The 14,341-nt window shown below is 47.6% G+C and overlaps 3 protein-coding genes across 5 annotated transcripts in view; 1 reads left to right on the forward strand and 2 right to left on the reverse strand.

Annotated features, from left to right (window-relative positions):
* Nucleotides 1–2,391: 2,391 nt before the first annotated feature.
* On the reverse strand, nucleotides 2,392–5,539 carry LOC144195915 (tumor protein D54-like). 2 transcript variants are annotated; one of them, XM_077715799.1, is made up of 10 exons: nucleotides 4,583–5,539; nucleotides 4,079–4,146; nucleotides 3,866–4,014; nucleotides 3,701–3,748; nucleotides 3,564–3,630; nucleotides 2,885–2,986; nucleotides 2,774–2,800; nucleotides 2,669–2,695; nucleotides 2,541–2,589; nucleotides 2,392–2,456 (listed from the first exon to the last, which is right to left on the reverse strand). In XM_077715799.1, exons 1-9 carry the CDS (start codon nucleotides 4,749–4,751, stop codon nucleotides 2,563–2,565), a joined length of 684 nt encoding a protein of 227 aa, XP_077571925.1. In that variant the 5' UTR covers nucleotides 4,752–5,539; the 3' UTR covers nucleotides 2,392–2,456; nucleotides 2,541–2,562. The 2 variants fall into 2 exon arrangements, with proteins under 2 accessions (XP_077571925.1, XP_077571933.1); XM_077715807.1 differs by lacking the exon at nucleotides 3,564–3,630 and having other exon boundaries at nucleotides 4,583–5,198.
* LOC144195946 (voltage-gated purine nucleotide uniporter SLC17A9-like) lies at nucleotides 4,692–14,155 on the forward strand. Its single transcript, XM_077715854.1, has 13 exons — nucleotides 4,692–5,562; nucleotides 10,409–10,607; nucleotides 11,284–11,481; nucleotides 11,541–11,680; nucleotides 11,770–11,869; nucleotides 12,035–12,159; nucleotides 12,215–12,308; nucleotides 12,550–12,646; nucleotides 12,701–12,823; nucleotides 12,952–13,073; nucleotides 13,152–13,207; nucleotides 13,277–13,306; nucleotides 13,372–14,155. Exons 2-13 carry the CDS (start codon nucleotides 10,546–10,548, stop codon nucleotides 13,557–13,559), a joined length of 1,335 nt encoding a protein of 444 aa, XP_077571980.1. The 5' UTR covers nucleotides 4,692–5,562; nucleotides 10,409–10,545; the 3' UTR covers nucleotides 13,560–14,155.
* Nucleotides 5,948–14,341, reverse strand: part of dnajc5aa (DnaJ (Hsp40) homolog, subfamily C, member 5aa) — a 118,299-nt gene continuing 109,905 nt past the window's right edge. The window contains exons 2-6 of one of the 2 annotated variants that reach the window (XM_077715842.1): nucleotides 9,649–9,739; nucleotides 8,564–8,685; nucleotides 8,099–8,312; nucleotides 7,791–7,962; nucleotides 5,948–7,710 (exon numbers count right to left, since the gene is read on the reverse strand). In XM_077715842.1, coding sequence (XP_077571968.1) covers nucleotides 7,601–7,710; nucleotides 7,791–7,962; nucleotides 8,099–8,312; nucleotides 8,564–8,673 — 606 coding nt within the window. In that variant the 5' untranslated portion in view covers nucleotides 8,674–8,685; nucleotides 9,649–9,739 and the 3' untranslated portion in view covers nucleotides 5,948–7,600. Of the gene's footprint in view, nucleotides 7,711–7,790; nucleotides 7,963–8,098; nucleotides 8,313–8,563; nucleotides 8,686–9,648; nucleotides 9,815–14,341 lie in introns of those variants that run through there. The other variant, XM_077715833.1, reaches the window with a different exon arrangement.

A 14,341-nucleotide genomic window follows, 5' to 3' on the forward strand; every position in this document is an offset into this window, starting at 1 on the left:
TTTATATCTATGAAATACTGAATATTCAAGGTTTTCAATCCAGTTATTTTAAGCCATAATTGCAATTTTTTAATCCATTTTTCTATGTTTTTAGCTCAAAAATCATTTTGTAAAATCTAAAAATATATATAAAAAAGTTCTAATAAACATTATATTAGATCTACAAAAAGGGAATATTCAGTTCTTTTAATCCATTTCTAAAAATAATGAATTTAACTATTGTATCTAAAATGATCTGGCCCCCATGAAATTGAGTTGACCTGCAAGGCAACCCCAAGCCTCCTCCGACACCCTTTCCATGAAGTGGCACTGGAGGGGCGTCCAATCCACTCTCACTCACTCACGGGCGGCCATAAAAAAATTTGACCTAGATTTGTCGGCGGCGCGCGTGCTTTTTCCGGTAACAGCTGCGAGCCGGCACGCCGTCCGTCGCCCATCGAAACGACCCCCCCCCGCCTCTTTTCGCCCGTTGTGCCCTTTGGCCCAATCATTTCTGGAAAAGTCAAGCAAAAGTGCACAAAGTGTATCAGCCGACTTGTTTGCGTTGAAGTTGGCCGCCGGGTTGCGTTCTATTCCCGTCCAAAAAACGGCGGGGGTCACCCGGGTCGGAGCCGAGGCGCCTGCGTTTTCTGGGGGAAAGTTCAACCCACCCCGAAAGTCTCACGTAAACAAAACGTGCGGATGCCACGTGGAGGGAGAAGAAGAAAAAAAAAATCAGGTCGGATAACTTCCCATACAAGGCTAAGTCGAGACCCCCCCCGGAGAATTGATCGATTTTTATAGAATTTGTTATTTTAAAAAAATGGATTAAAAGAACTGCATTAAAAACCTTGAGTTTGTTGTAGGTCTAAAACAATGTTTATATGCGCTTTTTAAAAAAAAAAAAATCTTTAGATTTTACAAAATGATTTTTGAACTCAAAACACAGGAAAAAATGATTAAAAAATGACAATTATGGATTAAAAGAAGTGGATTAAAATCCCTCAATATTCCGTTTTTTATAGATCTAAAACAAGGTTTATTTAAGCTTTTTTGAATACATTTTTAGATTTTACAAAATGATTTTTTGAACTAAAAACACTGAAAAAAATGGATTAAAAATGACAATGATTGATTTAAAAAGGGGGAAAATCTACATGTATAATCTCCATTTGAATTTGATCCTAAAACAGAAAGTCCCACACTCATGATTGACTTTCTCGGGCCGCACAAAATGATGCGGCGGGCCACATTTGGCCCCCGGGCCGCCACTTTGACACCCGTGTGCTTTGAACAAATGCATTTAGAGGGATTTCCTGATTGTTTTGGCTGACTTCCTCTCGATTTCGGACTCCCGTATTTTCATTTTTTTTGTCTCAGTTGAGAGTCACTTGATATTCACGTGGACTGAGGGAAGAGGAAGTGTCCCAAAGTGACTGAAAATGGGCAAAATCCAATCTTTTGGGCGGCTTTTTGGAGCAAAAAGGTCATCCCGGTCGGCAGCTCCCTTTGGGCTTATCTCCCTGTTACTGAGTGACAAATCTATGTTTGTCGTGCCTTCTTTTTTTAGGCCTCCACTCTTTGGGCACGCTCCATTTCGCCGAATGGTTGGCACGTTGTCAGTGACCCGCACCCATTTTGCACCCTCTGCTCTACTTTTCAGCCACCTCATCATTTGTAGGGGGGGCAAAAAGAGACCCTGTTTACTTGTTTTCTTTTCCCTCATTTGCACATTCGACTCACGGTAAAACTTTCCCAACTAAACTCAGTTTTGAGGTCAAAAAGTGTTTAAAAAGTGCTGAAGTAACAATGGGCTTATCCCCTCTGACCTGCCATGGATTCCTTCTTTAACAAATGCGGTGTGAAGAAGTGAGCCTTTGTTCTCTAGTACAACAGGCGTCAACTTTTCTCCAAAAGCGCCTGCATTTCCAATTGCCACGGATTGGACGTCTATTGACGTCCAAGACGGCGTTTTCAGAGTTCCATGCCTTCAGCATGTGACGTGTGCCTTTGTTTATATTTGAAAGGATTTTACTGCCCTCCTGTGGCAGCTTTTGGAATAACATTCCCTGAAACCATACATTTGAAGAGAGAACTTGTTTACATAGTATCCGTAAAAAGGAATGATGGGTCTCCAAATGAGCCCAATCTTTTTTTTGGAGCCCCTAAACATTGTTTAATTCGATATGTAATTCCTATCAATGAAAATAATCATTGAAAAAAAAAGATCAAATTATTTCTAAAATATAGATTTATTGATATTTTATCACTTAGTCAACAAAAACAACCTCTCTTATTTTACAATTGAATTAAAAAGGAACAAATGTTTGTCTTTTTTTTGTATCTTTGACATGATTTCAGCTTTCCATGTGGGAAAAAAATGTCAAATTTGACAGATTATTTGAGTGGAGATTTGGGCCGGACTCAAACCTTAACCTTTGACCCCGACTGGAGTTTTCTCCTCTCTGTCATCTCCTCTGGAAAGCAAAGACAAGAGAGTCACTATGGATACCAACAACGAACGGTCGACCAATGGCGGGGAGCCACGACGGCGTCATCACCTTGGCGTTGCCCAGCATTTCCTCAAAAGACTTGAACGTGGACGAATGTCTGACAAAAACAACAAGAACTTTATTTTGGCGCTCATTTGGGTGCTAAGCGTTAGCCAAATGAGCAAAAGTGGGCGTACCTCATGGACGCCACGCTCACGTGGTGGCTGCCATCAACAAAAAAATAAACAACGACAAAATAAAGCACTTCATTGGCAAAAACACGGCGTGGCACCTTATCTTACCGTGGCGGGCCGGGAAGCGGCAGAGCTCTGGTACGGCCACACACAAAAATAAAGAGATGGAAATGAGAGACAGTCAGTCGCCGTGACGCCGGGATGGGGGCGGGGCCGTACCTCATCTGTGCCAGTCTCCTGGTGATGGCCACGCCCACGTCGGACAAGGTAGAAGAAGTGACGCGGCCGGCGTGGGCCAGGCCTTCCTTGGTCCTCACGCATCTGACGGAAAAGAAAAACAATCCCTTCAACCTTCATTTTGTGCGGCCCAGGAAAGTCAATCACCACTTTCTGTTTTAGGATCAAATTCAAATGATAGATATAGATGGATATTACATTTCCGGATTTTCCCCCTTTTAAATCAATCATTGTCATTTTTGATCAATTTTTTTCTCTATTTTCAGGTCAAAAATCATTTTGTAAAATCTAAAAATATAGATATAAAAGGCTCAAATAAACATTGTTTTCAATCTATAAAAAACGGAATATTCAGGGTTTTTATTCCATAATTGCCATTTTTAATCCATTTTTTTGTGTTTTTAGTTCAAAAATCATTTAGTCAAATCTAGAAATATATCCCAAAAAAATCTCAAATAAACATTGTTTTAGATCTATGAAAAAACAGAATATTCAGGGCTTTTAATCCAGTATTTATAATCCAATTTTAAAAAATTAATGTAAATATTCCATCTAAAATGGCCCACCAACCAACCCGGAGTCGCGCGCCCCCGACGGAGGCATTGACGCCCGTTAATAACCCCTCCTCCCCTTTGTCTAATTCTGGCCGTAAGGCTATTACCGTTGCCGCAATCCAATTGGAGCGAACCAATGGCGTGCGGGATCGGGATCGGGAGGTGGATCGGGAGCTGGTTCGGGAGCTGGTTCGGGAGCTGGTTCGGGGTTTGGGGAGAAGAAAAAGAAGAAAAGAAGACTCACGCGTCCGTGTTGCCAATGTCCTCCAGGACCGCCGAGGCCCTCACGTAGCTGACCGCAGAGAAAAACCATGGTCAAGAGGGAAAACCCACGTGATCAATGACAACAGGAAGTGACACGTCAATGCCCCCAGCATCACCAGGAAGTGACCCAGTAGGCGGGACTCACGCGGAAGACGTGCGCACGTCTTGCCAGCCTTTGGACAGGTTGTGCTTGAGGTTCTCCAGCGGGCCCAAGCCCAGCTGTCTGCGCAGGTCGGCGGCAGACTCCTCCTTGCTCAGCAGCGCCTCCCGGAGGCTCTCGATCTCTTCCTCCGTCTGGCGGATGGACGCACCTTTCCGTTAGCCTTCGATCGTTAGCCGTGGGGCGCCAGTTTCTCACCTTAGCCAACCGGAACCTCAGCTGGTCCGTGTCCACGTCGCCGGGCGGGAAAGCCTCGTCCGCCATACCTTGGGAAAGGGACAGAAAAATGCACACTGGTAGATCCGCCATTTTGTCAGTCAACAACTCCAAAGATTGCCATTTGGGCCGACTCAACCATTGAAAAAAAATGGTTCCTTTTATTAATTGAATTAAAAAACAAAGGCAAAAAGTCAATACTATCCTCTTTATAATGGATTTCAAAAGTATTTTTTTTCCTGACGATGTGACAGATTTGGACATGAATTGAATGTTAGCCAAAAATAGCATGTGTGTGTGTGTGTGTTGGCAGCCGTCCTGTCACGCAACGTCAAAAACCGGCTCACACATGCTAGCTGCCTAGCTACCTAGCAACCTAGCTGCCTACCTGTTGCGCACGCGAACCAGCGCCGGCCGACGCCGGCTATTCCAAACTAAACTTTCCCTTTTAAAAGTATAATAAAAGCAGTTGTATGTCTTTCTTACCGGTTCCCGCTCGACTCATGACGGCTTTCTTGTTCGGGCTGGGGACAGAAAAGTCCGTGGTCCACTCGACCGCTCGCTCTGACGTTTGTTTACGTGCCATGGGTTTAACGCCAGGGGGCGGGGCTAATGGCCACTCGCCCACGCACGCAGGCAAGCTATTCTTGGACATTCATGTCACACGCTCGGTCGACAGATGGAGCCATCGAATTGGCAATAAACTTTCTTTGGTCGAAAGTTGGGAGGAAGTCCGCTCCTGGCGAGGAGCTGCCGTCATCCAGTTGTTATGGCATCACATGCCGTAAAATAGCGTAAACTAGTAAATGTTACCATAAAGCATCGTAAGATGGAGTGAAAACTAGCAAGAACTGGCGTATGCTAACGTCACCTACATGATGTCAAATAGCATTGAGCTAGCGTAAGTTAGCGTAGAGTAGTGTAAGAATATAAGGCTTGTGAAAGGTAGCATAAACTATCATAAAACAGCGCAGGTAGCGTTAGCTAGTATAATAAAAGATAACACAAAAGATTGTAACGGGTATAGTAAACTAGTGTACGGTCGTGGCAACTTGCTAGTTTACGATAGCAAAAGCTAGGGTAGCTAGTGTAGGGTAGCGAAAAGTAGCATAAGATGTCGTAAAATATAGCCTTGCAATAGCAAAAGCTAGCTTAAATTGGCTAGCATGAGATATCGCCATCTAGCAGGGGCAAACTAATGGATGCTGTATATGACCTAAGCTACTGTAAAAGAGTGTAAGATACTATTAGCAAGCATAAGATATACGATAAACCAGAGTACGAGCTAGCGTAAAGTGCTTGAAAATGTCGTAGGATCTTGCTAACTAGCTAGGGTAAGATAGCATTAGATGGAATGGGCTAGCAAAAGGAGAACCAAAGCTCCCGTGGGCTCTGGTGTCAAAGTGGCGGCCCGGGGACCAAATCTGGCCCACTACATCATTTTGTGCGGCCCAAGAAAATCAATGGTGAGTACAGACTTTCTGTTTTAGGATCAAATTCAAATGAAGATTAGAGATGTATAATACATTTCCCGATTCCCCCCTCCCCTTTAAATCAACCATTGTAATTTTTTAAATCATTTTTTCTGTCTTTTTTTGTTAAAAAATCATTTAATCAACTCTAAAAATATATTTTTTAAAAAGCTAAAATAAACATTGTTTTAGATCTTTTCCTGATCTTCCCCCTTTTAAATCAATAATTGTCATTATTAATATTTTTCTGTGTTTTTAGTTCAAAAATCATACTGTAAAATAAAAAAAAATATCTAAATTTTTTATATTTTCCACTATTATATGCAACATCATGATTAAAAGAGATTTTCATTTTGCGCCTCAATAAAAGACACGCCAGTGGCCGCCATCCAACGGGAGCATTTGGGAACGTTTATTCACCGACAGCAAATGGACTTTTCTTCCAGACGCAGGCACGCGCATCCACAAACGCGCGCCCACAAACGCACGCCCACAAACACCCGCACGCACGCACACGTACAAATAACCATGCTACGACATTTAGTATTTGGCGGTATTTGGGCGGCAGCGTACGGCGACCGGGACGGCCTCCCTCGGCTAGCTAGTACGAGTCGATGCTCACGAAATACGATAAGACTTGAAAATGATTTCCCACATCAACATATGACCCACGTCCAACTCTCGTCTAGGGCCGGGGAGGGACGGGGCTTGAGTACATCCCGGCGAACGTTCGCCGCCGTGGATGCAGTAGACGTCTTAAGTCCGCTCGGGGGGAAAAATGGCGACGGAGGCGGAGCTTTTTCAACTTTTTTTCAACTTGAATGGGCAAAATGGCGGACACCGCCATTTTTTCACTGAACACGTAATAGAACGTCAACCGCAAAACAACATGGAAAAGCCCGACATCCCATAATAATGAAGGGAAGGGGAAAAAAATAAAAGAAAGTACTGGGCTCAATATAAATATTCAATATGTAATCTATATATTAATATTTAGTATTAGTCAAAATAAATATGATATATCAATGTCATTGACTAGTAAATCAACAGAAATAAATTAATTTCAAATAAATAATCCCAAAAAATACTAATATAAAAAATATATTATTATAGTATTATATTTTCACAACTATAAAGCGCACCCTTAACGAATGAAACTTTTTTTCCATATATAAGGCGCAATGAATGATAAGGCGCCCCGTCTATTTTGGAGAAAATGTCAGACTTTTAAGTGCGCCTTATAGTTGTGAAAATATGCTTAATCATTAATGATGAATAAATGATATGGAATCACGAAAAAAATGTAAATAATTATAAAAATAAATGGGAGGCAACAGAACAAATCAATGTAAACAAATAAAATGAATTGTGAAAAATACATGGGGGAGAATTGACACAAATGGCCATCAATGGCGGCCAATCAGTTAGGGGGGGGAGTCGATCGACCCGCGCGTGACCGCACATGCTAACCCCGAAAAGTCCCGTCGAAAAGCCAAAGGGAAAGGACTAGGGGGGGGGGGGGGGGGTGCACCTTGGGTGTGACCGGACGTCTGGTCCGCGGACGTTTGGTCCCCGGACGTTTGGTCGCTGGATTTGCTCGCTCTCAAAATTATAATCACGAGAGAGAACTGTCCGGTGACCAAATGTCCGTTTGACGAAATGTCCGTTCGACCAAATGTCTGGGGACCAAACGTCCGGGGACCAAACGTCCGTTTGACAAACGTCTGTTTGACGAAACGTCCGGGGACCAAACGTCTGGGTACCCACTTCGGGGAGTGCCCGATGGACGGAGAGGAGAAAATGGGGCGCATGCGACACCCCCAGACACAAATAGAAAACAAAGCAAAAGGCCAGGATTTCTGTGTGTGTGTGTGTGTGTGGGAAAACCAGACAGAAAGGAAGGAAGAAAGGGAGGAAAGAAGGAAGGAAGGAAGGAAGGAGGAGCCACTTGGAGACCTCCACGTCGACCGGGCGACCATTCCCTCTTCCGCGCTGGCTGACCAAAGACAGACGGACGGACGGACGGAGGCTTTTAGTTGAAAGCCGTGTCGGTGCGGTAGGAGTAGTGGCCGTCCGACGTCAGCTGGGTGGTCTCCGTGGCCCCCGCGCTGGGCTGAAGGACGATGGGATCCACTCCCGCCTCTGCCAGGGGGGGCAAACATAGGCGGGAATCGAACCCGGTCCCGGCCGTCGCCCGGGTCCACGCCGGCCGGGCTACCCACCCCTCTCGTCGGAACGCAGTTGCGCCTCCAGGTCTTCCGGCGAGACGTAAAAGTCCTGCTCGTGGCCCTGGCGGGGTCTGGGCTTGCATTTGCCGCAGCAGCAGTTGCAGCAGCAGCACAGGCAGCAGCAAAAGTAGCAACCGGTGGCCAGACCGCACACTACAAACAGTGCCTGCGCAACAACAAAAAACAGAAAGACAGACGGGTCAGTACAAGAATGGATTAAGAAATATTCAAATGTCATTCTAAAAAAACATAGAAGGGCTTAGGGGGAAAATTGGCTAAACGCCATTGGCCACTGGCCTCACCTTGGCCCACCAGCTGGACAAGACAAAGTAGGTGTTGACGTTCTCCTCGCCAAACTGCTCGGCCACGTAGAGTCCCAGCGAGCCGTACTTGTCGTAAATGTTGCGTTTGGTGGGATCGTTGAGGATGGCGTGGGCGTTGTTGATCTCCTTGAACTTGTCCGCCGCTTCCGGGTTCTCCGGGTTCTTGTCCGGGTGGAACTTTAGGGCCAGTTTCCTGACCGGAACAAAAAAAAAAAGGACCACCGCAAAAAGTCAGACTCGGGAGGAGCTTTGAAAATGGAAACTACCATTTGGGCCACGGGTGTCAAAGTGGCGGCCCGCGGGCCAAATGTGGTCCGCCGCATCATTTTGTGCGGCCCAAGAAAGTCAAAATGTATTTAGAAAAAAGCTCAAATTTAACTAAAGCCGCCCTCGAAGCCACCCTGTTCCGACACCCTTAGGTTAACATAAGTAGGCGGAGCTGACCTGTATGAGCGCTTGATGTCATCATTGGTGGCCAGCTTCTCCACTCCCAGCACTAGGTAGAGCGACTCGCCGGCGGTGGACAGCGAGCGCTGTCTCTGGTGCTCGGCCATCACGTCCTCGGGCTGACAACAAACCAAAATACTCGTCAAATGGTTAGCCACGACCCTTCCACCGCCACCTATACTTATACCTAATTAATCTATTCCTCGCCATTTTGACCACAAAATGAACCTTTCTAGTCATTTTTGGGCACAACAACTAGCGTCCAATCTGTTAGGAGAGGACTTCAAATGGTTGCCAGAGCGCTGACTGGAATTGGCACCGGGCGGTCTGGATTTACGGCTCGCCCGATTGATATTCTGATTCAATCCCAGATTGATGAACAAGGGGGCGTAGCCTAAAACAACATGCATCCTTTTCCCCTTTTGAACCAGTAGGAAAATCAGAGGTATCCCTTCCTCCGGTCTGGGTGCTCAAAAGCATGTTTTTCCCCATGTTAAGGGGTGCCGGAGCTCACTTCCTGTCGATTTGGCCCTGACCAACATGGCCACCGTCGCCTCGAAAGGTGCCACGTCGACTCTTTCTTAGGTTCTTGTCGTCCAATGAAATAACAACGTGACAAGGAGACCTTCGTTTGCTTTTAACTGGGAAGGAGGCGGAGCCACGGTGACGTCAAATTGGACGTCTATGGCTGTCAATGGCGGATGGCAGCCGACGAATGAGCGCTAAGGTTTCCCGATGGAGACGGTGAGGGGGTGAGGGGGGTATTCTGCCAGATGGAAAAGGCCGCGTTGCAGACCGAGCGAGCCAACCATCGACGACGACAACGTTGAAACATTGTCGCCATTATCCATTAAAAAAAAGAAGCCATGGCTTGGAGCTTTTAATCTAGCGCGCCTCCCGTCATCTTCATCTTCCTCGTCATCGTCATCGTCTCCTCCGCTGCAGCATCCATGTTGCGCGCGCGCGCAAAGCCTTCCGACCGAGGATGCCATCCATCCATCCATCCATCAAACGAAAAAGAAGGAAAAAGAACGAAAGGACGAAGGCAAAACCGGAAGTGAGAGTAGACGGAAAAGGCTCACCTTTGGAAGGAAGCGAAGAACGTCGGCGTCCGCGTGAAAAAGGAGCAGCGAGCGAGCGAGCGAGAGAGGGAGAGAGGGAGAGAGCGGACGATGTCGCCTGACTATGGCTGCCGCATCGCCGACCGAGGCAGCCCGGCGCAGGCGCAGCCGACCCACCGCGGACGCTAGCCAGCCCGGGCCACGCCCACCCACGCGAGAGCACACACTTGGCCCCTCCCCTCATCTTTTGCCATTGGAAATCCATTGTAATCCAATGCAATTCAATGTTTTTGCTTTCATAATGACATTTTAGAGCTACACCATAAAGTGCACCCTTTAATAAGTAGTGTAACATTTAGACACTTTATAAATTAGGTTTAAAAAGTGACTAAAGCAGGGGCATTAACGTCAACTTTTAGATAGAATATTTAGATTTTTTTTTTGTAAATGAATTAAAATAATTGGATTAAAAACCCTGAATATTCCGTTTTTATAGATCTAAAACAGTTTATTTTAGCATTTTTTATATATTTTTTAAATGTTACAAAAGGATTTTTGAACTAAAAACACATAAAAATGACAATCGGGAAATTTAATATCCATTTATAATCTTCATTTGAATTTGATCCTAAAACAGAAATTGGACACTCACGATTGACTTTTCCGGGCCACACAAAATGAGGCGACGGGCCACATTTGGCCCCCGGGCCGCCGCTTTGACACATGTGGAAAATGTATTTTCATGTTGCAAGTGTATAAATCTTGTTTTTCCCAAAAGCAGGTGACGAGGGAGGCCTTTTGAGTCAAGCCACTCCCACTTGTCTTGATTTGACGGCGCTCAGCCGAGCTTTGTTGGGACACGTTTGACAGGTCGGGCGGGACGCCCGCCACGCTACGCCACCGCCACGCGTTCCGCGAATGGCCGACGACGAGAAGGAGCTACGGTCGCTTTGCCCGGCGGAGCCGCACGTCTGGTCCAGGTGAGTCAGCAAAAAAGACACTTGCTAAAAGCCAAACTCCGCCTTCCAATTTCAACTCGCTTCCATTCTGCCAAGTTCAATCGAAAACAATGTTTTTCTACCACCAATGGAGCTCTTTCTGGCACTTCCTGTTGATTTTCACTCACTTCCTGCTCATTTACATAGGGGGCGTTTCTTTTTGCCCTTCTTGCTAGGCAACAAGTCAGATCCATTTTGACTGGGAGGGGCCAATGGAACGAACAAACCCCTCCCCTCCAAATGAGCCCACTTCAGTCGACACAGTGCCGCTTCATGTTGACAGGAAGTAATCAAAAATCAACAGGAAGTGGCCTGTAGATATCCCAAAATCAACAGGAAGTGGCCCGTAGATACCCCCAAAATTAACAGGAGGTGGTCCTTAGATTCCCCCCAAATCAACAGGAAGTGGCCCATAGATACCGCCAAATTCAACAGGAAGTGGCCCATAGATATCCCAAAATAAACAGGAAGTCGCTTGTAGATTACCCTCAAAATCAACAGGAAGTGACCACACGTGCCCCCAACTGAATTGAATTTGAGGTGACCTAACCAGCAGGGGGCGACCCGGTGGTGCAAGTGGTTAGCACGTCAACCCCACAGCTCTGGGGTCCGGGGTTCAATTCCATGGTTTTGATTATTTTGGACCGGTCGGCTGCAGGGTGGAGGCTCGCCGATGGACGGCGGCTTTGTTCGCCGGCTCGTGCCTGACCTACTGCGGGCGCATGACGGCCCCCGTGTGCGCGCCGGCCATGGCGGCCGCCTTGGGCTGGAACGATCTCCACACGGGTCTGGCGCTGGGCGCCTTCTTCTGGGGATACGCCGCCACGCAGATCTTGGGAGGTCACGCCAGTGACAAGTAGGCGACGCCCACCCACCGACGACGAGGCGCGGCATTTTCGGGACGTTCTTTTGCAGATTTGGCGGCGAACGCGTGATCCTCCTGTCGGTGGCGTCGTGGGCGTTGGTGACGTTGGCCACGCCTCCACTGACCCACCTGGGCTCGCACCCCTTGGCCGTGGTGATGGTGGCCAGGGTCCTGGTGGGAATCCTGCAAGGTGCCGTGGCTCGTTGGTTTGGGTGGGCGGCGTGGCTCCCTCCGGTGGCGCCGGCTGGGAAATGCTAACCGGCGGCGAGCCTTCGGCAGGTGTCTTCTTCCCGTCCTTGGCCAGTCTGGTGGCCCGCCGTTCGCCGGAGGGGCAAAAGAGCTTCTTGACTAGCGTCTGGCAAAGCGGCTCCTCCATGGGGTAGGTCACGGGTGTCAAAGTGGCGGCCCGGGGGCCAAATGTGGCCCGCCGCGTCATTTTGTGCGGCCCGCGAAAGTCAACCATTCAGTTTTAGAATGAAGATTATAGACCGATATAGTTATTTTAAACAAATATTTGTCCATTTTTTTGGTCCTCTGCTTTCAGAATCTTGGCAGCGAGCGTGTTGGGCTCGGCCACGGCCGAGCGCTACGGCTGGGAAAGCGTCTTCTACGGCGCGGGAACGCTATCGGCGCTGTGGGCGCTACTGCTCCAACGCACTCTCCTCAAAGGTAAGGCCAACGTCGCCATCGCCATTACCGCTCACTCACCTGCCGGTGTCCGTAGGCCAAGTTTGCGGCGGGCGAAGATGGGGCGCCCCCTATAGGAATTCTTCTTCCTGCGCGGGTCTACTGGACCTCCTGAGGAAGTCTAGTGTCCGGTAACGCCACTTACCGTAGCCGCTTTTGTTGATCGTAGGGCCTTTCTGAGCCACTTTGTCTTGGTGTTGGGATATTTGTGGCGCCACCTAGCTGGAATTTGGCTCACTTCCTTCCTTAAATCGTTTCGAAAGTCGTTTTTGGCCACCATCAAAAATTGCAACTCTCTACCATGCACGGTTTGGACAAACATAGCGTGGAAATCTTAACATAACCACACACTGTTTGTTTTTCTTTGCCCAGAGCGGCCATTTTGGCTCACATGTGCACCTGTGGCTCCTCCTACATCTTGCTGTCGTGGATGCCCACCTACTTTAGCCAGGAACACTCCCGAACCACGGTAACCGTTCTCATCCAGTCGGCCCCGCCCCCTTTGACGCCCCACCTCCGACAGGTGTGGCAGTACAACGTCCTGCCCTGGGCGGCCGGCGTCCCGGTGTCCCTCTGCGGTGGACATCTTTCCGACTGGCTCATCGGCCGAGGCTACGGGGTGGCCTTTGTCCGAAAGTCCATGCAGGTGAGCCCCATGGCGTCGAAATACAGGACCTGTCTTTAAAGGATTTTGGGGTGGCCGGATTGGTGAAGTGAAGGAACAATTACGCGGGGGCGTGAATGACGGCCCTTTTTCACTACGGATCATTTCAGTGTGTCGCCATGGGCGTGTCGGGCGCTTTTCTCCTGCCGCTGTCCAACTCCCCCCACGTGTCCTTTGCCATGGCAACCACCTGCATTTCCGTCGCCATGGTCGCCCTCAACTTCACCAGCTGGTAAATCAATCAGTCGCTCCGTAGTCGCCCAATCTCAAGCAATCTCCAGTGCCCCTGTCTTTCTCTGGCTCCCTCTAGCGGCGTCACCGTCAACGTGCAGGACTTGGCACCTTCCTGTGCCGGAGGCCTCTTCGGTGAGTTTTGGCCAAAAGGGAACGTTTCAATTCATAGTTAAAATGGCTTTTTGTTCTGTTCCCACGCAGGAGTGATGAACACGTTGGGCGCCCTCACCAGTAGGTATCCCATAATACTCGACGGACAACCGGACTGTCCGAGTGAACCGGGCGTTTGGACGCAGGTGTGTTGACGGTGTCGCTGTCGGGCTACTTCCTGGAGGTTAGCGGTTCCTGGACGTCCGTCTTTGGGACGGTCCTGTGGCTCCACGCCGTGGGATTGGCCGTCTTTCTATACTTTGGAGATGCTCGACGCGTGGACCTCCCGAGCACCTCACCTGTGGACCTCCTGGACTCTGCTCCCCTCCATTGAAACATTATCCACTCGCTCTCGGGTGTCAGACGACGGTTGGTTCGTGGGCCGCTTTAACCTCAACTCGGTTTTATGTGGGACACACCTTTTTAGATAGAATATTTACATTTTTTTTAATATAAATGGATTAAAAGAACTGGATTAAAAGCCCCGTATATTCAGTTTTTATAGATCCAAAACAATTTTTATTTTTGCTTTTTTATATATATATGTTTAGATTTTACAAAATGATTTTTGAACTAAAAACACAGAAAAATGGAATAAAAATCTGCAATTATTGATTAAAAAGGGGGGAATTCAGGAAATGTAATATCCATCTATACTCTTCATTTGAATTTGATCCTGAAACAGAAAGTCGCCATTCACGATTGATTTTCTCGGGCCGCACAAAATGATCCGGCGGGCCAGATTTGGCCCCCGGGCCACCACTTTGACACCAGTGATATAGTCAAACCAGTCCCCCTTCCCTCCTTTTACCATCGAAAGCAGTCAACATATTGACGTTGAAATGGAAAAAGTACGCATTTGCACCCAATGTAGAGCCTCCATTGTTCATTCTGTTATAGAATGTATGTTTTCAATTGAAATGTCAAATCAGAAAGAAAGAAAGAAAGAAAAGGACATAACAGAGCTGTTGTTTTCTTTTCGTTTGGAATGGAATTCGACGTCAGTGTGCGTCGAAGAGGAGAGGATTTGCATCCCAGGTGTTTCCCTCTCTCCTCCTCCTCATACAGCAACAGCCGCGTGCCTCCATCCTCGCTCCCATTGGTCGGCTGTCTTGG

This window comes from Stigmatopora nigra, chromosome 1 (genome assembly GCF_051989575.1).
Source record: "Stigmatopora nigra isolate UIUO_SnigA chromosome 1, RoL_Snig_1.1, whole genome shotgun sequence".
Classification (NCBI taxonomy): domain Eukaryota; kingdom Metazoa; phylum Chordata; class Actinopteri; order Syngnathiformes; family Syngnathidae; genus Stigmatopora; species Stigmatopora nigra.